The following is a 25,491-nucleotide window of genomic DNA, read 5'->3' as shown; positions in this document are numbered from 1 at the left end:
ATCTGGCACTTACTGTTAATATTTTAAATCCTTTGGCCTCATTCATCAATGAGAAATTTTCAATTAGAATATAAACCTCTCTTCTCTTGGTGTATTCTTCCCTGCTTCTTGGGTTCCACTGAATCTCTCAGTATCACAAAAAAATATTAAATTGAAAATAAAAAGATTATTTAAGAGGTCATTAAAATTAGTTCTTAATCCTCTGATTTTTCTCTATATTAATAGATTTTAAAAATCAATTTCATTAATCAATTTAATCTCTTCCACTAAAGCACTTGTATCATCTTCTAAGTTTCTTCCTATAACTCAGACACACCATCAGCTCTCCCAGGTTTTTTTTTCTTCCTAAAGTGATTATGATAAGGGAAGGTTCCTTAGATTTCTCTACTTTAAAGATGAGCAATAGATTCAGTAAGAGTCACCTGGGAGTAGTGAAGTTTGAGGATGCATAGAGGAATTTTTTATTTACTAAGCTAATTTTATAAACAGAGAAAACGGCATTGAAAAAATCCCCACTAGCATTTGCAATTTCATCTTTTAAGATTTGTGCATTTTTACTTACCAATTTGCAGAAGAGATGAGAAAACCTATCATAAATCCCAAAGTTTGAAAGACTGACCCATGAATAAAAAATAGAGTAAAAATCAAGACAAACCTTTGCCATACTCAAAAAAGATGACTAAGTTTCCTTATTCATCCTGTACTAGCAAAGTGTGAAATCATTTTAGTCTTACTAGATGTCTCATTATTCTTATTGAATCCCTCCCAGGAGTTGGGACAGTGTTCCAAAGAAGAAAAGGATACAGGCTGTGGTTAGCAGCAGAAAGAAATGGCAAGCTTTTGTTGACCTGAATTCAACTCATAAGTCATGATTCATAATTGCATCTTTAGTGCACATTGCTAAGACAGGAGAACAATTTGAGTTATGTATATTCCTACATTCATATTTCTTTCTGGCCAGTGTTTGATGAAAGCCCAGGGCAATTCAGCCAGTGCTCATCATGTTCTCCGCAGAAGTATATTTATCTCAGCAATAATTTCCACAGCATTGACCACAGCAAGCTGGAAATAGCTAAGCTGTTGGTTACCTGAATTTTAGCCAAGCCTGGTGCAGAAAACAAACAGCAACCGCAAATACCAACCATCTTTGGAGAGTGTTGTTTTTATAAATTAGAAAGGCTGGTAAAAGACTTACATATGAAGATTAATCGATGGGGAATTTGGGATTCTCAGGTGGCGCCAGTGGTAAAGAACTCACCTGCCAATGCAGGAGACTAAGAGACTTGGGTTCAATCCCTGGGTCAGGAAGATCCCCTGGAGAAGGGCATGACAACCCACTCCAGTATTCTTGCCTGGAGAATCCCAAGGATAGAGGAGCCTGGTGGGCTATGGTCCATAGGGTCACGAAGAGTTGGACATGACTCAAGTGACTCAGCACACACGCAAGGGGAATTTACCATAGCTATAAAATATACTCTACTATAGCAACTTAACTCATCAATTTTTTGCAAAACTAAGCACCCAAGTTTCACTATATACTGTGGCTTTAGTGCAATGTTCTCTGTGTGGCACACACCATCATGCCATTTGGCAGGGTGAGATTACCTTTTAATAAGAGCTTTCTGATATCTAAGTAATTCAACCTTTTGGGTGGGCTCCAAGGTACACATGCTTCATCCCAAATTCTGTCCTAGAACAAACAGGGTTGTTACATTGAGGGTCATTTACACTCATAATACCCTCCACAAACAAACTAGTGTGGGAAAGACACTAAGGAGGCATATTGATAATGGTTAGAAAAGAGAGCACATATTGATTTGTGGATTTTGTTAGTAATTACTCATACTGCTTTTGACTTCACTGTGGGTAAATCTAATTGAAAAAGATTTTTGCTCTCTGATGCCTCTGGCAGGGACATCCTGATCAGGTACTGTTAACAACATAGTTTGTAATTATAAAAATAATTGTGGGATCACAAATTCAAGACTACGACCTCAGTAAAGACCAATAAAGAGGAGGAAATGAGAGAAGTTAAATATGAGAAACAATTCTGAGTTCTTGTATGATGGAAGAAAAATCTCTGTCTATATAGGAATAACTTTGCATCTTGCTGAGAACGACATTATAAAACTATGCAAGTATTCTACTATATTGGGTGAAAACACTAATTTCTTTTCAATTTTGTTATTAAACACATTTATTTTCAATAAGATACTTTAACTTGGAATTAATATCTTGCTTTCTTTTTCTAGCTTTTTGCAGAACTGAACCAAAGTAATATAGAGGGGAAGGGCTGGATTTCAGTACCAAATGATATTTTACCAGTTGATGTGAAAGAGTAAGTACTGGTATGTTGATCCCACTAGCTCAAAAGTGAAAATAAATTGGTTACTTCAACAGAGGACTAGTACTGACCGTGAGTAAAGACATCATGTGACAGACTGGATGTATTTCAGTAAACTGTATTTCCCACGTATGCAACCCACTGTGATTCCACCTCTGCTCAGACCATATCGTATTCTGAGAACCAAAGATAGGAATATGTCACAGGGAATATTTTTCCTGATAGCAAGGAGACTTAAGAGACATCAAGTTCCTGAGTTTCACTCTTCAGTTTACGCTCCTTCAATTTCTGTAAGCAAGAAGTTCTTATGTTGAAGGTGTTAACTTTTAAAGTCCATGTATCTGGACTCCCCTCTCTCAAATTTCTCAGCAATTAATTATGCCTTCTAAATGGGTTAGATGTCTCATCATTCTTATCTTGGAACTTTGCTTCTCTTTCTCCTGTGCACTGAGAAGGATGCATGACCCACTGACCTAGTCACAAGATACTAGAAACATCTTCTCCATATGCATACCTTTCAGCCCCCTATCTCTTTCCCTGCTAGCCATGATCTTTACCAAGAGAAAGTGAAAGTGAAAGTGAAGTTGTGTCCAACTCTTTACCACCCCATGGACTGTAACCTACCAGGTTTATCTGTCCATGGGATTTTCCAGGCAAGAATACTGGAGTGGGTTGCCATTTCCTTCTCCAGGAGATGTTTCCAACCCAGGGATTGAACTCAGGTCTCCCGCATTGTAGGCAGATGCTTTACCATCTGAGCCGCCAGGAACTTTACCAAGAGAAGATTAAAAAAAAAAAAAAGATCGCAAACAACAAAAATGTACATACTCAAAAATCCTGCCTCATTGCTCTGAGGGATACTGGATGGATGGGTTAATAACTAAAAATCATGCAACATGTGGGATCAGATGTATTGTTAGCTAAACACAGAATGCACAGAAAAATCCATTAGCCAGCAGATTGGAAAAGATATCTTCTCCAGAGATGTGACTACAAGCTAAGCACTTTTCTCACATGAGATTCTTGGGAAGTAGGTGGGCTTTCTTTGAAAATTTGCAAAACCCAGAGAGTTGGATGTGGTCAAACAAAACAGGGATGGCACTGATGCTGGGTGACCAAGGCCATTAACTACTCAGGCAAACATGGTCCTGAGAACTGACTGATCAGTGACCTTGCTTCTCCAGAGAGGACACTGAGCCAACAGGTGGATGATCCAAATGCTGTTATGTTGGATTTAGATTTCAGCACATTCTCTCCATTCCCGGGGAATGGAGTGGGAAAGGTGTACAGTGGGGCTTGTACTGGTTTTCCCTGATTGCCAGAGAATCTTGCCCAATCAATCTTTGTGTTTATAGTGGCTGTGTCTTTCAATAATGTTTTCTACATGCTCCTTATGGATTGCAATAGAAACGATACATTCTGTCACACTTCAAAAGGAAGAACTGGGGTGGCATTCTCAAGGAAATATTCTCAGCACAGAGAAACACAGGTAAAGAACTCTTTTTGTTTTTTTAATTTAAATTTATTTATTTTAATTGGAGGCTAATTACTTTACAATATTGTGACTCTTAACTCTTTAGAATATAGTTTTTAATGCTGATGTTAGTGTCTCTGGCTTGAACCTGTGATGGGCAGATTTACAACCCTAGTCACTGACCAGGTGGCTCAGGACCAAAGAACCACCTGCTAAGCAGGAGATATGGGTTTGATCCCTGGATCAGGAAGATCCCCTGGAGAATGAAATGACTACCCACTCCAGTATTCTTACTTGGAAAATTCTATGGACAGAGTAGTCTCATGGGCTACAGTCCATGGGGTAGCAAAAGAGTAGGACATGCTTTAGCAACTAGAGCAAGGTTTTACTATACTTGTTCTTCTTTTGTTACAAGAACCTCAAACAATGAAAATGCTTAATTTCAATATATTATATACATCTACATGGCTATGTTTATAAATATGCCTGTACATGTGTACGCACACGTGTGCTGTTACGTGTGTTGCAAACATACATTACAGGCATACCTTGGAGATATTATGAGTTTGGTTCTAGACATCACAAAATCAAGTATCACAATAAAGTGAGTCACACAAATACTTTGGCTTCCAAGTACATATAAAAGTTACATTTACACTATATTGCAGTCTGTTATTGGAGAAGGCAATGGCACCCCACTCCAGTACTCCTGCCTGGAAAATCCCATGGACAGAGGAGCCTGGTAGGCTGCAGTCTACGGGGTCGCTGAGGGTCGGACACGACTAAGTGACTTCACTTTCACTTTTCACTTTCATGCATTGGAGAAAGAAATGGCAACCCACTCCAGTGTTCTTGCCTGGAGAATCCCAGGGATGGGGGAGCCTGGTGGCCTGCCGTCTATGGGGTCACACAGAGTCGGACACGACTGAAGTGACTTAGCAGCAGCAGCAACAGTCTGTTATGCACTATAGCATTCTGTCTTGAAAAACAATGTACATACATTAATTAAAAAATAATGCTGTTGGTAAAATAGACTTGCTTCATGCAGGGTTGCCACAAACCTACAAATTGTAAAAACTGCAATAAAGTGAAGGGCAATAAAACAAGGTACAACTGTACTGCCTACTATGCATGCGTGCATGTGTGCTAAGTTGCTTCGATCATTTCCAACTTTTTGCAACCCTATGGACTGCAGCCTGCCAGGCTCCTCTGTCCATGGGATTCCCCAGGCAAGAATACTGGAGTGGGTTGCCATGTCCTCTTTCAGGGAATCTTCATGACCCAAGGATTGAACTTGCATCTCTTAAATCTCCTGCATTGGCAGGCAGGTTCTTTACCAGTAGTGCCACCTGGGAAGCCCTATATATGATATATGTTTGCATATCGGTGGCAAATTCCAAAGGCTAAATATTATATCCAAAGGATAACTCTTTACTCCTAAATAGTTTATTTAACTGAAACAGAAAGTTATATCCATTTTTGGGGGGGGAATACTTGCATATGCCTTGGTTTATCAACCTTCGGGAGGTACTAAGATCTGTCACAGTGGTATCACTCTGGAAGTCCCATCACTAGGGTACTAGAAGTTCTCAGATGGATTTTTTTGTGGTCCCAGCTCTAAATGTATGCTCTCCACTGCTGCTGCTGCTGCTAAGTCACTTCAGTCGTGTCCGACTCTGTGCAACCCCATAGATGGCAGCTCACCAGGCTGCCCCATCCCTGGGATTCTCCAGGCAAGAACACTGGAGTGGGTTGCCATTTCCTCCTCCAACGCATGAAAGTGAGAAGTGAAAGTGAAGTCGCTCAGTCGTGTCCGACTCTTCGCGACCGCATGGACTGCAGCCTACCAGGCTCCTCCGTCCATGGGATTTTCCAGGCAAGAGTACTGGAGTGGGGTACCATTGCCTTCTCCACAACTCTCCTCTTTTCATGACCCTTTTTAAATGGAAATCAACATGATTTTAAATGTATTTACTCTAGTTTCCCACTCAATTATGAGCTCTTTAGCAAGCAGGGATCAAGAATGGATAAGAAAATTTTGCAACAAGAGCGTTATAATGAAGTCTTGCCTTAAAAATGTTAAAGTGTATTCTCAGACTAAAATAATACAGCATCCAACTGGTACAAGGAAAGGGACAGAACAATGAACATGATGGTTGGCGTTGTTAAAGTATGAAGGACAACAGTAGGCATAGTACAAGCCCAATGTAATGTAAATTTATTGAGATGTATAAATAAAAAGTAATATGATTATCTCTGGATGGTACAATTATGGGTTCTTGGTATTTATGTTCTTTGGACTTGCATTACTTTTGTAAAAGGGAAAAAAAATAGGAAAAAAAAACAGTGTTAAAAAGATAAATCACAAACTAGGAAAATATATGAAAGCAATAATAGTTTAATAACCTTAATATATAAAAATTGCTCATAAAATTAATACCAGAAAGGCAGGGAAGACAAAATTTAAAAAAATACTGGGCTGAAATAGTATGTAAGAGTAGTAAGCATAAAAGATGTTTAACCACATCAGTAATCAAAGAAATAGGAAGCTAAAACTTTAAGATACAATTTCTTCAAATTGGCAAAGATTAAAAATAACCAATATCAGTAAAAGTTAACGAGAAGCCAATCAGTTGGGTTACTTTAAATGATACCACAGGCACAAATCCTTTTTCTGAAATTTTTGCAGCTGTTCTTCAGACTTGGGACTTTAGATTTTAAAAAAAGACAGGGACTTCCCAGGCGGTCCAGTGGCTAATACTCTCTGATCCCAATGCCAGGGCCAGGTTCCACCCTTGGTCAGGGAACTAGATCTCACATGCCACAGCTAAAAGTTCTCCTACCAAAGCTAAAGATCCCGCATGCTGCAGCCAAGAAGATTCTGCATACTGCAGGGAAGATCGAAGATCCCATGTACCACAAATAAGACCTGGAGCAGCCAATTCAAATGATAATAATAAATAAAAAAGGACAAAGATGAGATGTAGTATATATTAAACCGAACCTCCAGCTAGGGGAGCGGCTGTACTCCATAATTAAACACACTGATATTTTTGCAGTTAAACGTAAATATTCACAAGAAATAGAATACATGAAAAATTGAAAACAGTCTGATTTCTGTTGATGATGGTTTTTGCCATAAAATGAGTTCAGGTCAGATTTTGCAGTGAAATTAGTTAAAGAACAAATGGATGCTTTTCAGAGCTTTTTAGATTTTTAGAATTGTTGATCATGAATTCTGAATATTCATACAATCTTCCTGAAAGTCTCTTCAGCCAAGCAACTATGAGGTTAGACTTTAAAAATATTATACCTTTTAATCTGGTTCTGGGAGGAACTAAACAGAAATGCAGACAATGAGTTATCCTCAAGGATGTTGATAATAATTTCATTTGTGACAATAAAAATGAAATCAGCATGAAAGTCTAACACAAAGTAATGGTTATATTATGGATGGCCAAATAAAAGGGTATTATTGGCCATAAAAATCATTTTGAGGAAGATACTTAATAACTCAGGAAAATACTTACTACTTATTATTGAATGAAAAATAATCAAGACATAAAACTTCCTACTTAGTATGATGTTAATTTAAAAATACATGTATCTATAATATAAAAATCTTGATGAAAATACACCAAAATAGTAATAGAGATTATAAGTAAACACTGGGATTATGGGTGGTATTTATTGTCTTATTTATAATGGTATCTTTTAAATTTTTTTATAAAGAGCATAAAATACTTGCTATAATTATGAAGGTCATTTTCTATGTAAGATTTATCTTATTCATCTTACTATTTATCAGAGGACATTATATATAAATCCAGGCAGGAGGTATGTGTCCAAAAAGTATATACACGTGACTCTAAATTGCTCCTCCCCTTTCTCCATTGCTTTCTTGGGGGAGTTTGGCTCATGGTGCTGAAACCCTGAAGATTACCATGCTCGCCAGCTCATAAGAACGATGGGGAGGTGGGGAAACAACTACTCTCCATAAAATCACAGCCATAACTTACTTGACACCTGCTGAAAAGCTCACCACAGGGAAGAAGAGCCCATCTGTGTTGAAGTTCTCAAACATCCCCTGCACAGGCTGCCCGTTGATGCGGAAAGAGATGCTGGGTGCCCCCAGGTCCAGGCAACAGCTTACCACGTCGTCTGACTTTAGGAGGTGCTGGTTGATGGAGGCCACGGCTCTGGGTATGCGACCTGGTGAGCAAAGAACAGGAGGAAGGCATGTGGGACTCTGGGGAAACATTCACAGGCCACCCTGGCGGGGAGGAGGGACAGAGGTCTGGATACACTGCATTTAAATGCGACTTTGCCTTTCCTGTGTGAGGTGAGCAATGAGAAGTGGTTTCCTAAGCTCTACGAATGGACAGCCATGATGAGATGAGTCCCAGAGGAAACGCTCAGGCTGCCAGGAATGAGAACAAATGAGAATTCAACCCATTCAATGTGTGCTCAGATTCTGGCATGGTGTCTAAGGTAACAGGCAAACTGCATTGCTAGGGATGGCTGAGAGAGAGAGAGAGAGAGAGCGAGCGAGCGTGAGCGAGCGAGCAAGCGTGTGTGTGTGTGTGTGTGTGTGTGTGTGTGTATTCATAGATACTTAAAGACCTTCCTCTCTTCCCTGTCCTCTAAAAGACATGGCTGCTTCAGCACTGGATGAAGGAGCTGTCCAAGTGAGTAGGGCAAGACTATCTAGTCATGAACAGTTTACTTGCTAGTTCTAAAGAATTTTATGACTTTACTGAGGCAGGGAAACCCATTGTCAGTCATTTGCTGTACTGCTGATTTCTTTTATTGTTGCTTATCTTTTGTAAGATGATTTACCATTTCCTGACCTAACGTGAAGTAGTAGGAAAATCATCTCTTACGTTTTCTATGTTATACCATCGAATTCTGGAAGGTTTAGAAGTAAATTATCGGAACCACTCTGCCCATCCCCCTACCAACTTTTCAGTTCAGTTGGGGGCAATGAAGGGGCAAAAGGTTTCGTCAAAAACCCTTGAACAGGGTTTCGAGCAAAGCTCTTAGAAGTGTATATCGTGTTTCTTGATCATGGAAGCAGTACACATTCATTATAAATGTTAACCGTATATATAGAAAAATATAAATAAGGGAAAAATGTAAAATAAAAAATTTTAACTTTTTCATATATATATTAATTTACAAACTGGGATATTATAGGCTTTGTAACTTGTTTTTTCCATTTATCACATTGCAAATATTTGATTTTATAATGGAATATTCATCAGAAAATAGAGTTTAATGACAATAACACACTGTTAAAAGGTAATTTAAAAATCCCTTCATGATGAGTATATGAGTTGTTCATAAATCTTGTACATACATCTATGCTATGTAATATTTCTAATCTCTGTTTAGAACTCTTTAATGTTTTCAGTGGTTATTGCTATTCTAGTAATAGATTCCAAACCAAGCAGTGGATTTTAAAAGAGTGAAACTACTACATTCTCCTTAATGAAAAATTAGGTACTCACTTCTGGTTATTTTGGGTAATTGACAAAACCATACTATATTCCCTCCCACCCTTCCACAAACAGTAATGAGGCAGATATTGTACTTGGGGCTGGGGATCAAAGACAGAGGACCAGTTCCAGTCCCGAAGAAATTCGTAGTTCAAATAAAGAACTACAGTTCAGTGTAACAGTTTGAGTGAAGGTGTACATAATGAGATGTCTTTAGAGGCAGAAGATGCTAAGTCAGCCTGGGAGTGTGCAACAAGTTCAAAATGAAGAAAGGTTCACTAGATAAATGAGAAAGAAATGAGCATTCCAGACAGAAGGAACAGCTTGTGCAAAAGGAGTATATGAGTGTATGACATATCTGCAGAATGGCTCGAGTTAGGAGAGGCTGGGCTTGACGACGGTGGTCGGGGAATAAAGAACCTGGACCACCAGCACAGTAACAGCACAACAGCATCTGAAACATTCAGTGCACACTGGCACATTAGGCTGGGATGGCCTCAGTTCAGTTCAGTCGCTTAGTCCTGTCCAACTCTTTGCGACCCCATGAATCGCAGCACGCCAGGCCTCCCTGACCATCACCAACTCCCAGAGTTCACTCAGACTCACGTCCATCGAGTCAGTGATGCCATCCAGCCATCTCATCCTCTGTCATCCCCTTCTCCTCCTGCCCCCAATCCCTCCCAGCATCAGAGTCTTTTCCAATGAGTCAACTCTTCGCATGAGGTGGCCAAAGTACTGGAGTTTCAGCTTTAGCATCAGTCCTTCCAAGAACACCCAGGGCTGATCTCCTTCAGAATGGACTGGTTGGATCTCCTTGCAGTCCAAGGGACTCTCAAGAGTCTTCTCCAACACCACAGTTCAAAAGCATCAATTTTTTGGCACTCAGCCTTCTTCACAGTCCAACTCTCATATCCATACATGACCACAGGAAAAACCATAGTCTTGACTAGATGGACCTTTGTTTGCAAAGTAATATCTCTGCTTTTGAATATGCTATCTAGGTTGGTCATAACTTTCCTTTTAAGAAGTAAGCATCTTTTAATTTCATGGCTGCAGTCACCATCTGCAGTGATTTTAGAGCCATAAAGATGAAGTCTGACACTGTTCCCACTGTTTCCTCATCTACTTCCCATGAAGTGATGGGACCAGATGCCATGATCTTCGTTTCTGAATGTTGAGCTTTAGGCCAACTTTTTCACTCTCCACTTTCACTTTCTCTGTTTTTGTAACTTTACACCTTGTTGCATCACTGAGAATGAAGAATAATTTCCTCACTGTAGGACTTACATGTATGCTAAGTTACTTGAGTTGTGTCTGACTATTTGTGACCCTACGGACTGTAGCCCACCAGGTCTCCTCTGTCCATGGAATTCTCTGGGCAAGAATACTGGGGTGGGATCTGTGCCGTCCTCCAGGGGATCTTCCTGACTCAGGGATCAAATTGCGTCTCTTATGTCTCCCGCATTGGCAGGCAGGCTTTTTACCACTCGGGCCACCTGGGAAGCCTGTAGGACCTACAATCAACACTATTTAAAACAAAAAAATCTTAGCAAACTTGATGAGTATGTAGGTTTGATACTTTTCCTGTCTCCATTTGACAAGACTGAGACCTCTCAGCTCCTGTTAAGGAGTGAAGATACCCCAGGGTCCCAGAATCTTTCCTTCCTTATCATATTAACTCTGTTATGAAAGGAACCTATGGTATTCAGTTCAGTTCAGTCACTCAGTCGTGTCTGACCCTTTGCGACCCCATGAATCGCAGCACGCCAGGCCTCCTTGTCCATCACCAACTCCCAGAGTTCACTCAGACTCACGTCCATCGAGTCAGTGATGCCATCCAGCCATCTCATCCTCTGTCATCCCCTTCTCCTCCTGCCCCCAATCCCTCCCAGCATCAGAGTCTTTTCCAATGAGTCAACTCTTCACATGAGGTGGCCAAAGGACTGGAGTTTCAGCTTTAGCATCATTCCTTCCAAAGAACACCCAGGGCTGATCTCCTTCAGAATGGACTGGCTGGATCTCCTTGCAGTCCAAGGGACTCTCAAGAGTCTTCTCCAACACCACAGTTCAAAGCATCAATTCTTCAGTGTTCAGCTTTCTTCACAGTCCAACTCTCACATCCATACATGACCAGTGGAAAAACCATAGCCTTGACTAAACGGACCTTTGTTTGCAAGGTAATGTCTCTGCTTTTGAATATGCTATCTAGGTTGGTCATAACTTTCCTTCCAAGGAGTAAGCATCTTTTAATTTCATGGCTGCAGTCACCATCTGCAGTGATTTTGGAGCCCATAAAGATGAAGTCTGACACTGTTCCCACTGTTTCCTCATCTACTTCCCATGAAGTGATGGGACCAGATGCCATGATCTTCATTTTCTGAATGTTGAGCTTTAAGCCAACTTTTTCACTCTCCTCTTTCACTTTCATCAAGAGGCTTTTGAGTTCCTCTTCACTTTCTGCCATAAGGGTGGTGTCATCTGCATATCGGAGGTTATTGATATTTCTCCCAGCAATCTTGATTCCAGCTTGTGCTTCTTCCAGCCCAGCGTTTCTCATGATGTACTCTGCATATAAGTTAAATAAGCAGGGTGACAATATACAGCCGTGACGTACTCCCTTTCCTATTTGGAACCAGTCTGTTATTCCATGTCCAGTTCTAACTGTTGCTTCCTGACCTGCATACAGGTTTCTCAAGAGGCCTCAGCAAACCTTGCCATAATTTTCTCATTCTTAAGAGCTATTGTTTTTCCATTAAAAACCAATCTTTCCTGCTTTAACTATTTCTTTTTCAATTAGTTTAACTTCTGGAAAATATCACTGCAGTCATTTGAATAAATCCCAAGAGATTTCTATGGATTTGTGAAAACCAGGAATTAATTGAAATGCTGAGTTAGACAACTAACTTCAAAAGTATCCATATCCTTACTGGATAAAGATACAAATGAAGGGACTTCCCTGGTGGCCCAGGGGTTAAGAATCTGCCTTTCAGTGCAGGGGACGTGGGTTCAATCCTTGGTCAGCGAACTAAGATCCCACTTGCTGAGAAGCAACTAAGCCCGCATGCCACACTAGAGAGAGCCCGTGTGCTGCAATGAAAAGATCCCATGTGCCACAACTAAGGCCTGATACAGCTGAGAAAACAAAGATACTAACAGATCTCACCTTTCTGAGATCCACATTAACTGGGACAAAACTGACCGTGTTGAATTATGACTCTGGTGCCCTCATCCCACCCTCTCAGAATTTACTTCTGGCTTCTGTGCCAGTCTGAGACTCAGCCAGTAAAAGATGAAGAGTAGCCTTCATGGTGGATGTTCTTCACACAGCAGTGCTTTGATGCCATCAGAAACCAAGCTTCCAAGCTTTATTTACACCACAGCACCGGGGCTGTGATGAGTATCTGTCCAGTGTGCTCCCTCGGTTGAAAACCACCACCAGGATGAGCAACTGTGTCCTTGTGCTGAAGGACATTGTCTTTTATCTCCCTTATTTTAAGAGGCTGCGAGCCTAGGAGAAGTTGCCATTGGAACAGTTGTTAAGAGCATCTGTGGGCAAGCTGAAATCATAGTCTGAGCCTATATTTAAAACATATAGAGACTATAGAGTTGGGATCAATATTATCCAGAAACTGAAGGGAGACTGTGGTTAATCACTGGATATAAAGCATGTGCTTAGCAAGTGCTTAGGGCAATGTAATGAGAAATCTATTTGAATAAGAGAGTCCATTTCATGTAACATTCATGTTGTAAAAGGTCATTTGATAAAGTACATCAGCTCTAAAACGTGAGTAAAGATTTGAAACTAGAAAATTGGAATTGTGAGACTGCTTTTGTACATTCTGTTTCATAAAACCGTTCCCATCTGGAAGAAGCAATCTCTACCTGAGGAGGGTTTTCATGACTCCAGATGATTCTGAAGGGTTCTACATCCACATTTAAACAATATGCTTGTTTTTCCAACTGCCTGTAATGAGGTGGCATGGGGGTTGGGTAGGGGCGAGAGCGGTCTCAGAGCCACAGAAAGGGCTGAGTTCAAATACCCAGTCTTTACCTGCTGTGATTTCATTAAAAAGTCAGCTTCTATGTCCACAAAATGGGGACAGTAATGCTCCCAGTGACACTGTCAAGAGGTTTTTAAGGTATGGTTATTATTCCCTAGAGAAAGAAATGGCAACTCACTCCAGTAACCTTGCCGGGATAATCCCACGGACAGTGGAGCTTGATGGGTTACAGTCCATGGGGTTGCAAAGAATCAGACATGACTGAGTGACTAAGCACAGCAAATTATTATTCCCATGATTTTGACAAGACAATGACTTATGTCCTGTGTACCTCTCGAGAGGCAGTTGCATGTAGCAGTTAAAGGGTGTTTCTAGAACCAGGCTCCCTGCGCTTGAGTCCTGGTTCTGCCACTTACTGTGTGAGCTTGGGCAAGCCACTTACCTTTGTGGACTCAGGTTCCTCATCTATCTAATGAAAATAATAATGTCCTGGGTTTACTGTGAGTTTTGAATGAATTATTCCATAAGAGTAACTGGAAGAGCCTGACACAGTGCAACTTACAATAAATGCTATTTCTATTGCTCGTGTAACTCCAGACACTTCCATTACTAGGTTAATAGGAGATAAGCTTACTAGCATATTGTTGGGATGTTATGTCCTTTATAATATTAGGTAAAAACAACAGTACAGAGAATCATAGCATTGAGGACTGAGTCCAGGAAAGTGACTTGAAAATCGAGTTACTGAAAAATCAGTAAATCTCTATTGAAAGACCATGCTCTAAACAGGCACTTTCAAATACATTTAAAATGTACTGGATGCTTTTGGCACAACAGGCATGTGATGCTGTAGAAAGGAGAAGCAAATATGACATGGAGAGTTTTTCTAAATCGCTTTAACTGCTTTGCTAGATATTAGGAACTCTGAATAATCCTAGAGACCACCTATTGGGACAGTCTGGGAAGCCTTGTGGCTTCTGTAAGTCTGAAGAAAACCCCTGACTTACAGGCTCAGGACCGTTGGAAGGTCCCAGAGGGCTTGGAAAGGCCATTCCAAGCCTAGCATTTTTAAGATGAAGGAAAAAGCCACTTAATCACATGCCACACATCTTCAAATGAACCTAAGGATGTGTTACTGCACACTTTTATTGCTTCTGATGAGTCATGTAGACAATTGGAAACACTGACGCTCAGCATTTCCATTGCCCCAGGCACCGCAGAGTTTGGTGTTACAACGTAAACACAAATACTCAGGCATTTGGAAACAGAGAAGATCCAGATACATCAAAACTGTGGTGTCCTACAGCTACTTCTTGAATCCTCTACATATAGCACTGTGGTTGGAAAAGTCCAAGTCACAGTGGGCTGTGTTTTGATAGATGAACCAATACCCTGGAGCTCGTCCTAGTAGGGAGGCAGGAGCCCTCTCATCAAATTGTCCTGATGAGTCAGAAGTGCTAAGGAATCAGCAAAGAATTTTATTCCATTCATTTACTTTCTGTATCACTTTATCTCTTGAGAAGGTGAATTCCTTTGCTTATTCAAAATTTTCAAGGAGAAAATTTACAACAAGGGAAGAGGGGGTGTGATTTCCTCCTATGAAATGGCTCCCTAACCAGTGATGTACTATATGGCTTTGTGTGTGTGTGTGTGTGTGTGTGTGTGTGTGTGTGTGCATGCTCAGTCATGTCCAACTTTTTGTGACCCCCATGGACTGTAGCCCGCCAGGCCCCTCTGTCCATGGAATTTCCCAGGCAAGAATACTGGATTGGGTTGCCATTTCCTACTCCAAGGGATCTTCCTAACCCAGGGGTTGAATCCCCATCTCTTGCATCTCCTGCATTGGCAGACAAATTCTTTACCACTGCACCACCTAGAAAGCCCTCCTATATAGGCTACTCTGAGCCAAATTCACCCCCACCTGCAGTTCTGAAAGGCTACATATGTAAAGGCTGTATCAGGAGAGGGAAAGTGATGCCAGGACAAGAAAGGAGCCATTCCTTTGCAAGGATATTCACAGTGGCTGGGCTGACTCAGGAGCCTGTAGGGAGGGCTGGGCAGAGTTCAGATGGGGGATATTTGTACAGCTGATGATTGAAAGAAACTTCATAGGCTTTGGTGAAGACCTATGAAGGCTGCCCTCCTCCTACACAGAGGAAAAACTCATTCATATTTCCCAGGATGTCACTTTGAAACCTTCTTCCCCATTCAGCATGGAACCTGGGCTCTGTTTCCTCTCAGGATGGAGCTAATCTCATGATCTCAAGGGAGGTACCCAGAACTCTGCACTTGGTCTCTATGATAGTTGACTTCATAGACAATGAAAGTAGGGAAGATATATTTATTTTGCATTTAGTGTGTGTCAAGAACTTCACATCCTTCATCTCATTTACATTTCCTAAAAGTCTTATATCATCTTCATTTTATCTGAGGAAACCAAGTATCTGGGAGGTCAAGTAATTTGCCTGGTGTCAAAAAAACTAAGTAAGTGAAGATCTGGGATTCAAACCCAGGCATAACTCCAAAGTCATGCTGCTGCTTCTTAAATTTCTCTATTGACGAAAGTATTAAGGGCTCTGCCATCCTTTCCAACTTCAGCAACATCCTTTGTGCTTTAATAAGTAGTAAAGTCCAGCTCAAGGCTGTGGCTTAATTTATGCATATGCTATGCTATGCTATGCTAAGTCACTTCAGTCATGTCCGACTCTGTGCAACCCCATAGATGGCAGCCCACCAGGCTCCCCCGTCCCTGGGATTCTCCAGGCAAGAACACTGGAGTGGGCTGCCATTTCCTTCTCCAATGAATTTATGCATATAGATAAGTTTAAAGGTAATAGACCATCCATGCTGCAGCAAATAGCATTATTTTGTTCTTTTTATGGCCAAGTAATATTCCATTGTATATATGTACTACATCTTCTTTATTCATTTATCTGGCAATGGATATTTAAGTTGCTTCTATGCCCTGGATATTGTAAAATATGTTACTATGAACAGTGGGGTGCATGTACCTTTTTGAATTATGGTTTTCTCTGGGAATATGCCCAGTAGTGGGATCACTGGGTCATATGGTAGTTCTAATTTTAGTTTTTTTAAGGAACCTCCATACTGTTCTCCCTAGTGACAGCACCAATTTACATTCCCATCAATAGTATAAGAGGGTTCCCTTTCTTCACACCCTTTTCAGTATTTGTTTGTGGGTTTTTTGAGGATGGCTACTCTGACTGGTGTGAGGTGATACCTCATTGCAGTTTTGACTTGCTTTTCCCTAATAACTGTGATGTTGAATATCTTTTCATTTGCCTTTGGCCATTTGTTTGTCTTCTTTGGAGAAATGTCAATTTAGATATTCCACTCATCTTTCGATTGGATTATTCATTCTTTTGATATTGAGCTGAATAAGCTGTTTGTATATTTTGGAGATTAATCCCTTGTTGGTTGCTTCACTTGCAAACATTTTCCCGTTCCTAGAGATTGTCACACTGAGCGAAGTAAGTCAGACAGAGAAAGACAAATACATGATGTCACTTATAAGTGGAATCTAAAAAAAAGGGTACCAATGAACTTGTTTACAAAGCAGAAGTGGAGGCACAGATATAGGAAACAAACTTATGGTTACCAGGGGATTGGGGGGCGGAGAGATAAATTGGGAGATTGGGATTGATATGTATACATTACTATATACAAAATAGATAACTAATAAGAATACGCTGTGTAGCACAGAGAACTCTACTCAGTACTCTGTAATAGTTTATATGGAAAAAGACTCTAAAAAAACCCAAGTGAATATATGTATAACTGATTCACTTCACTGTGCCCTTGAAACGAACTTGACACTGTAAATCAACTATACTCCAATAAGAAACACAGGCAGTGGACCCGGGCATTTACATCTCAAGAAAGGAAGAAAAACGGTCAGACCAGTATCCACCCTCTCTCCCTAGCCACCCTGTATTCTCTCCTGTAGTAAGTTGGAGCATCACTTCCATTTCATTTCTCCATCAACTATTAGACCTTTTCATCAGACAGTCCAAAATTCACTGCTGTCCTGGTGGGAGTCATTAACAGAAACCTTATTTCTTCCACTGGTGCACACGCTGACATATTTACCTGTTTTGCCTTCTGCAAGATAAATGTTACCTGGGCGCAAGTTGGAGAATTCAGAATGATGCCCAGACCCAAGGAAGCTTTGCATTTTAGTGAGCATAAAAGATGCCAATTTTGTGGATGCTGGTTTCTTGACATCTCACCAGATGCTGAAGATTGAGTGATGAAGACCCCCAAAATACTCCTAGGTGAAGTTATATTACTAGGTGGGTAATATTCACCTGGCTTTCTGGTCTTGAGTGGATAAGAAGAAAAAAGGGAACATTGTACATTCCTGGAATGACACACAGTAGGATGGATTGATCCTACAATAGGATGGATGTCCAGGTCCTGAAATGCACTGAGAGCAGCACTTTCTGGACGTGCAATGAGTGGGTTCTCTGCCTCCTGACTCACTGTTGCATTTATTTTGCAAACTTTTATAAAGGGATATGTCAAGTGCCCCATGGAGTGCTGTGAAATCTGGAAAATATGGAATAAATGTGTTTTTTTTTTGAGAATGGTTGGTTTTTCTTTGAAACTAGGGGCCAATCTGCTCCATCTAAGGGTCTTGGTAGACTTCATATTGCCTCAGTCAATCCAGAGTTCTCCATAAGTCCAGCCTGGGATCCAGGGAGGGCTTCCCAGGTGGTGCAGGGGTAGTGAATCCATCTGCCAATGCAGGAGGTGCAAGAGATGCAAATTAGACCCCTGGGTTGGGAAGATCCCCTGGAGTAGGAAATGGCAACCCACTCCAGTATTTTTGCCTGAAGAAGTCCATGGACAGAGGAGCCTGATGGGCTACAGCCCATGTGACTGCAAAGAGTTGGACACGACTGAGCGCATGCACCTGGGATCCAGAGAAATGCTTGGGTCATGGTGAAGAGAGGGCAGGAACTGAGCAGCAACCAGCAGGCAGTGGGCAATGCTTTTCTCTCATCAGCCCCACTCGTCCCCCTACAGGTTCAATTTTATTAAACTCAGGAGCTGGAAGTATATGAGAATAGTGATTCTTTGTTTTCAAATCACTTCCCCAGAGATACCTTTCTGAGATCCTTATGCCATCTGATGATAACCTAAGCTAAAGGTTACTACAACTGTATGACCACAGAAACAATGCCTCTACAGTGGGGCTCTGTGAATCCAGAGAAGACCCACCTTCACCCCTCATGAAATGGAACCAGGGAAAGTTAAACCATGAGGATAAGAGAACAAGACATTCACTTTACTCTATCATCCTGCCATTTTGTACCCACTTTTGTCTGCAACACACTGTCCCCTGGGATACACAAAACACAGAATCAGGCAATTTCTTCTTATAAATGATCCCAGATACATATATAAACAAACATATTTGCATCATTCCTAAGAGGTAAAAAAAATGTTTATACTGAATATAAAATAGCACAAATATTAAAAAATATTGATCAGTTGAAAGTAAAGATCAACTGTAAGAAACATGTCATTAGGACCTGAGCTATTGGTTTTAGCTGAAAGCTAAGAGGAGGAGGAAAATGTGATGGATTTTGTAGTTCTCGGTTACAAATGAAAATACATAGGTCTACCTTGTACATACAAACTTTCCCCTGGTACTGGATTTGAGGAGGATTGTATGTCCTGGTTCCTTATGCAAGAGGCACACAGCACAATGCTTACCTAAGGAATTTCTATAAGGGACACAATATCTCCAGTTCTAGTTTTGCAAAAGATACAGATAAGACAAGCTGTAGTTAGGAGAGGGGAGGGGTAGAGCCTCTGCTGTGGGTAAAAGTATGAGGGTTAGTCTTACATTTCCACCCATTCAGAAGCCAACTCACTCCACAGGCAACCACCACGGACATTTCTGGGGAAAGCGTAAGTGTATATCTAAAAAGGAAGCTTTGAAATCTTTTAAGAGATTAGCAACTACCGTGTGTCAGGTACAGATCCAGACACCTTATAAGGTGTATGACAAAGCGGCATGTTACAACCACCAGATGACAGACTTGTAGTCAGATATGGAGCCTTCTCTGCGTGACTGCGAATAAGTTAACTAAACATCTTTGTGTTCGGTTTCCATGTCTGTAGTATGAGATCAATATTATCCACTGTAGGGGGTCATTGTAAGGATAAAATGAGAGGAAAAAAGTACAAAAGATATGCATCTTACTGCAAAGTCAATAAATGCTCAGTCTTTTTCTCCTTTCCTGTTGGCCCATGTAACCTTAACAAATCCATGCAATTAGGATTGTAAAGAAGCAGACACTGAGCTTGAGAAAAGTTAAGGGATCTGTACTAGATGATGTAACTGAAGTACAGACTCGTGGTTTAAGAGAGGACAGTCTCAGGCTTCTCTGGTGGCTCAGTGGTAAAGAATCCACCTGTCAGTGCAGGAGACGTGGGTACGATCACTGGTCCGGGAAGACCCCATAGGCCTTGGAGCAACTTAGCCTCAACTACTGAGTAGTTGCCACTACTCAACTCAGTAGCTGCCACAACTACTGAGGCTGTGCTCTAGAGCCTGGGAACTGCAGCTACTGAGCCTTAGTGCCACAACTAAGCTACTGAATCCCATGCACCCTACAGCCTGTGATCTGCAGAAGACAAGCCACCACAATGAGAAGCATGTGCACCACAACTAAAGAGTAGCCCCCACTTGTCACACAACTGGAGAAAACCCCATGCAGCAACCCTACACAGCCAACAAACACATAAAATCATATATACAATAGACCCAGCACAGCCAACAAACACATAAAATCATATATACAAAAAAGCAGGGCAGTCTCATTTCAGATGTGATGCTCTTCCTACTTAACCATCTACTTAGTTGAGACTTGAGTCTGTATCATTTCAACAAGAAGTAACCATTTCCATTTGAACAATCAGGGGCCGAAGCCCCGGCAAGGTGCTCACCTGACCAAAGGTGAAGTCCATCAAAGCCGTAGGAGTATAGGTCATCACCAACACCATTGCCTCCCCATCCTTCTCCACCTCCAGGGTAAGGAGCGTAGCCAGAGGAAGAGGCCCAGCCCACCCGCAGATGCGTGGGCTCTGCTGTGAGGAAGGGGTCCACCTGGTCGATGATAAGCTCGAAGTACCACTTCTTGTACTGTGCTGAGCCTTCAGCAACTCCCAGGAAGATGTTTGGCCGAATACTGAAATTAAACATGAGACAGGTGGCACCTACAGACTCTTAAGAAATAGGAAAGCAAACTGAACCAGACCATAGGAGGCATGGGCCCAATTAAACCAAAAAGTGAAAGTGACAGTCGCTCAGTCATGTCTGACTCTTTGCGACCCTATGGGATCCTCAAAGCCCACCAGGATCCTCTGTCCATGGGATTCTCCAGGCAAGAATATTGGAGTGGGTTGCCATTCTCTTCTCCAGGGCATATTCACAATCCAGGGTCTCCTGCATTGCAGGTGGATTCTTTATGGTCTGAGCCACCAGGAAAGCCCAATTAAACTGAGAGCAAGGGCAATTTCATGATTTTTGTCTTGTTCTAAAGCAGAATAATCTTCAAGCCTCCAACACTTGATCAAGTTCTTAGTGGGAGATGTCAGGACAACATTAATTCTGTTATAAAATATAAAAGATATATCTTCCAATATTCAAGGCAACACACATTTACTGAGTGCCAACCATAGGTAAAGATGCTGAAAACATCATGTATAGTTGTATGATTGCAAACTCCTCTTTCTTTAAGTGTAAGAAATGACTTACTCAGGTTCCATCTTCTGGTAAATTGATTTAAGCTTTTCCCCATAGGCATTATTAATAATAATGGCCTCTTAAAAGCATTAAGAAGTCACTATTAGAAATAATCCAGACAAATACTGCATGGTATCACTTACACATGGAATCTAAAAAAAATAGTCTGACTCCTAGAAGGAGAGAAATGAAAAGCAGTTCTGGAGAGAAGGGGCAGGAGGATAGCAAGAAGTTGATAAAAGGGCACAAACTTTCACTTATCAAACAAGTAAAGCCTGAGGATATAACATGGTGACTTTGTTGATAATGGGCTTCCCATCGTGGCTTAGTGGGTAAAAAAATCCTCCTGCAATGCAGGAGATGCAGGTTCAACCCCTGGGTTGGGAAGATCCCCTGGAAGAGGGCACAGCAACCTACTCCAGTATTCTTGCCTGGAAAATCCTCATGGACAGAGGAGACTGGTGGGCTAAAGTCCATGGGGTCGCATGGGGACATGACTGAAGTGAATGACTGAGCATGCATGCACGCACAGTTGATAACACTGTATTATAAAACTGAAATTCACTAAGTGAGTAGGACTCACATGTTCTCATTTAAAAATGGTAAATGTGTGAAGTGATGGAAGTGTTAATTAACTTCATGGGGAGAGAGAATCCTTTCATAATGTTTATATGTGTTGAATTATCACATTGTAAACTTTACATATCTCACACTTTTGTTTGTCAATTATACCTCAATAAAGCTGAAAAAAATTCAACCTCTATGACAAAAAAGATGGGGGGCAGATACATCAGTATTAGGCAACCTTGTTAAGAAACAGAAATTCTAATGTATCCAGAAAAAAATGGTTAAAAGCTTGGGACAAACCACTTGGAGTTGTTCTTCTTGGAATCCTTCTCTTAGAGGTCCACTGTCCTGGGATAAGACTGTGTCCATTTTGGGTGGGCAAGGGAAGAACAAGACTGATACCCAGAAGAAAGCCTGTGTGATGTCCACAGACCCGAACCTGCTCTGCACTTTGGAGGGGACGTTATTTTCTCACGTTGCAGAGTAGGGAGGGAGCCCAGGTGGAGAGCTGCTGAAGTTGCTCCCTAGTCCAGGTCCAGTGAATTCATGACTCCCAGGGTTCTTCATGAGCCCATTCTGGCCTTCACAGATGGCCCTGGGGGTAAATGGCCAAGTGCCAGAGGATAAAAGAAACCATGGTCTCAACATGGGACATCCACGCTATCAAAAGATTAAAAAAAAATGTTGGTATATCAAAATAAAATATGTTATGAAGAACGCATAAGATATGCATTCATGTTTAAAATAAAACATGGTAGATCACTCCCGTAGGCCAAATTCTTTAGTCCTCAGGTGGTATATTTACTCCATGGGGAGAAGTTTGAGAAATTCAGCTGAAGGGGTTGGAGTACAAGGCCCTAAAAGATGTGCATATTTGCTGGTCTTATCTTATGTGGTCACATCAGAATGGAGATGATGGGTAGGTGGCTTTGGAGTTGAGATCAGCACCCTTCCTTTCCTTTCTGGGGACAAGATGGGCATTCGCAATGACGGTGGTGGCCTTACCTTGTTACGTCATTAATCAGCCGCGTCTGCAGGAGCAGGTTTCTCCGGGGCAGCAAGTTGTCACAGATGAGATTCTGGTTGGCTCTCACTGCGACCCCATCGCAGAGACAGAGGGAACACAGCACATCCAGAACCTGCAGCAGGACACACCCCAGCCGACCTTAGGACCCGAGGGGGGTGCATAGTGGGCAGGACCTGATGGCCACAGCACAGGAAGGAAGCCCGCCTCACAAAGGTGAGGGCCAGGTGACAGGTATGAGCACCTGTTCAGAGTCAAGAAAGCCACACCTGCCTCACCAGACATGAGTGAGTGATGCCCAGGTGCCTGCTGCCCCTTGGGGAAATGAGGTTGGGTTCCTTTCTAGCTACTCTGCCCTAGTCTTGTGACCCATCCCTCCAAACTAGGCACACCACCTGTGGTCACTGTTCTGTTAAAGTGAGTAAGAGTCTGAGCTCTGAAGATAGCCTATCTAGGTTTCTTTTCCAGCCAGGTCCAGGACTAGGGTGAGGTGAGGCAACAACTTCCTCTCAGGGTAGGTGCTGGAAGGGCCCCCATGGACCTCAGGCTGAAGCACGTGCTCCTGCCTGGCCTTGGGGGCCCTCTGCACAAGGTCAGCAGGCACTCACACAGGGCTTCCTGAAGGACACTCAGATTCCCATCTGGCTAAGGTCCCTTGCTTGTGGCAGGCTTGGGATCTTCACATGGGTGGGGTAGAGGGGACGACAGGGCAGATTCTGAGTGCTGGTCTTCTCCTATGATACCATGAAAGCTCACTAAGATATCCCTATCTTCCTAGAAATCCCTATTCAGAAACGTTTCCACCTGCTTTTTTCCCCCCAAAGAGTGAGAGTAAACCATGAGTGAGCAAACCAGGCAGACCCTGAATCTACCAGATCCTGTGCCTAAACCACCTCATATGCCAGCTGCCAGGGAGGTGAAAACAGCCCCTGGCCACCTCTCCCATGCACTGGCCTGCCCGCCCAGTCTCCTTGTGCTGAATCCTCCTTCATCCGTATTTCATGTTCCTAACGTGGCAGAGCAAACATGCTGGGCCAAGCACTGCTCCTCCCTGTCTCCCCCATGGGGAGGAGTGTGCAAACGGCAGTGGATGAATAACAGCCAGGACTGTGGCAGGCTACGCTGACAAGGAGGCGGCAGCTCCAGTTCAGTCTTACTAAGTGGCCACCGAAGACTCCATGCTTAGTGGGGTTGGATAGCTTCACGTTGTTGATGGGATTTGTATCCATAATTCTCACAAATCAGTTTTCTACCTGGCTCACTGAATGTCAACTTCATTCCAAATAAATACAGAGCACATTAACGGGACAGGCAGAAAAGAACTGCAAAGGCGGTTTTATGGAGGACTCTCACCATTACCACTCCATGAAACATATGACCGTGGCACTGGAAATCCAGAGGATAATTTGTCCCTCTAAGAAAAGAGCCTATAGATGGCCAGGAAATTAAATACTTATCATCCAGCCTAGCGCACGTTTTCATCTGTTTTGCCTTGAAGTGACGGCTGTAGGAGCCTTGCTGTCACAGCCGGAAGGAAAGTAGAGCTTAATCCACATACAATAGGATCAGTGAGGAGAAAAAAGGCTCTGAAAAGCACACAGCCTAATGGGACAGTACATCACCTACAAATAAACGATGCCATCAAGAATGTGCTGACAGTGTTCAGGCTTTATTTTACCAGGCGTTTCTTGGGGTCATGCACCCCAACATTCACTGCAGCGCTGTTTACAACAGCCAGGATGTGGAAGCAACCTAGGTGTCCATCCACAGATGAACGGATAAAGAAGATGTGGCATGCATACACACACACACACACACACACAATGGAATACTATTGAGCCATAAAAAGAACAAAACATTGCCATTTGCAATGGACTTAGAGACTGTCATACTGAGTGAAGTCAGACAGAGAAAGACAAATATCATATGATATCACTCATACGTGGAACCTAATTTTAAAAATGATATAAATGAACTTATTTACAAACGAGAAATAGACTCAGATTTCAAAAACAAACATCGTTACCAAAGGGGAAACGTTGTATGGGGGGATAAATTTGAAGCTGGGGATTAACACAGGTACAGTATTGTATATAAAACAGACAACCAACATGGACCTACTGTATAGCACAGGGAACTCTACTCAATATTCTGTAACAAGCTATGTGTGAAAAGAATTTGAAAAAGAACTAATACATGTATAACTGAATCACTTTAGCTGTACACCTGAAACTAACACAACATTGTAAATCAACTATATCCCAATAAATTTTTCTTGAAAAGTGAAGGGCATGTAGATGGGTCAGTCCACCCTGGGGAAATGCAAACACAGTCCTTAGGGGTCATCTGTACTTCCTGATGGAGAGGAAGCATCTCAGTGACCTCTGGGGTGCTTGTTGGCTGTGGTGGGTACTTCCCAGTGGTCACCAGACTCTGCCTCCTTCTCATCCTATGCACAGAGCCTACACTTCCCAGACACACTCGCAGTGTTATGGAGTCATGTGACTGAGTTCCGGCCAGCGGAAAGTGGGTGGATGTGATATGCACTGCTTTCAGGGCTGGCCCCTCTACTCTCCCTTTGGCGGGATGTGGAGATCCAAGGAAGGATTACAAATCCCAAGGGTCTCCTTGCTCCAAGTGAGATCCCGCAGCACTGGAATCACGTAGGAACTTGCCAGAAATACAGATGCTCAGACTTACCCCCAGAAACCTATCAGATTAGAGCCTTCAGTTTGACACAATTCTCAAGAGATTCACAAGCACATAAAATCTGTGAAGTCCTGTCCTAGGGGACACTGAGGCT

General features: G+C 42.0%; 1 protein-coding gene across 1 annotated transcript in view; it reads right to left on the bottom strand.

Moving 5' to 3' along the window:
* The window catches only part of RYR3 (ryanodine receptor 3), a 470,522-nt gene that overhangs the window by 225,923 nt on the left and 219,108 nt on the right, over nucleotides 1–25,491 (bottom strand). Inside the window, exons 18-20 of the mRNA XM_044925248.2 lie at nucleotides 22,670–22,803; nucleotides 20,299–20,540; nucleotides 7,838–8,030 (exon numbers count right to left, since the gene is read on the bottom strand). Coding sequence (XP_044781183.2) covers nucleotides 7,838–8,030; nucleotides 20,299–20,540; nucleotides 22,670–22,803 — 569 coding nt within the window. The remainder of the gene's footprint in view (nucleotides 1–7,837; nucleotides 8,031–20,298; nucleotides 20,541–22,669; nucleotides 22,804–25,491) is intronic.

Source organism: Bubalus bubalis, chromosome 11 (genome assembly GCF_019923935.1).
Source record: "Bubalus bubalis isolate 160015118507 breed Murrah chromosome 11, NDDB_SH_1, whole genome shotgun sequence".
In the NCBI taxonomy this organism is placed as follows: Eukaryota; Metazoa; Chordata; class Mammalia; order Artiodactyla; family Bovidae; genus Bubalus; species Bubalus bubalis.
The sequence above is the reverse complement of the archived record's forward strand: the minus strand, read 5'-3'. Positions and strand labels throughout refer to the sequence as shown.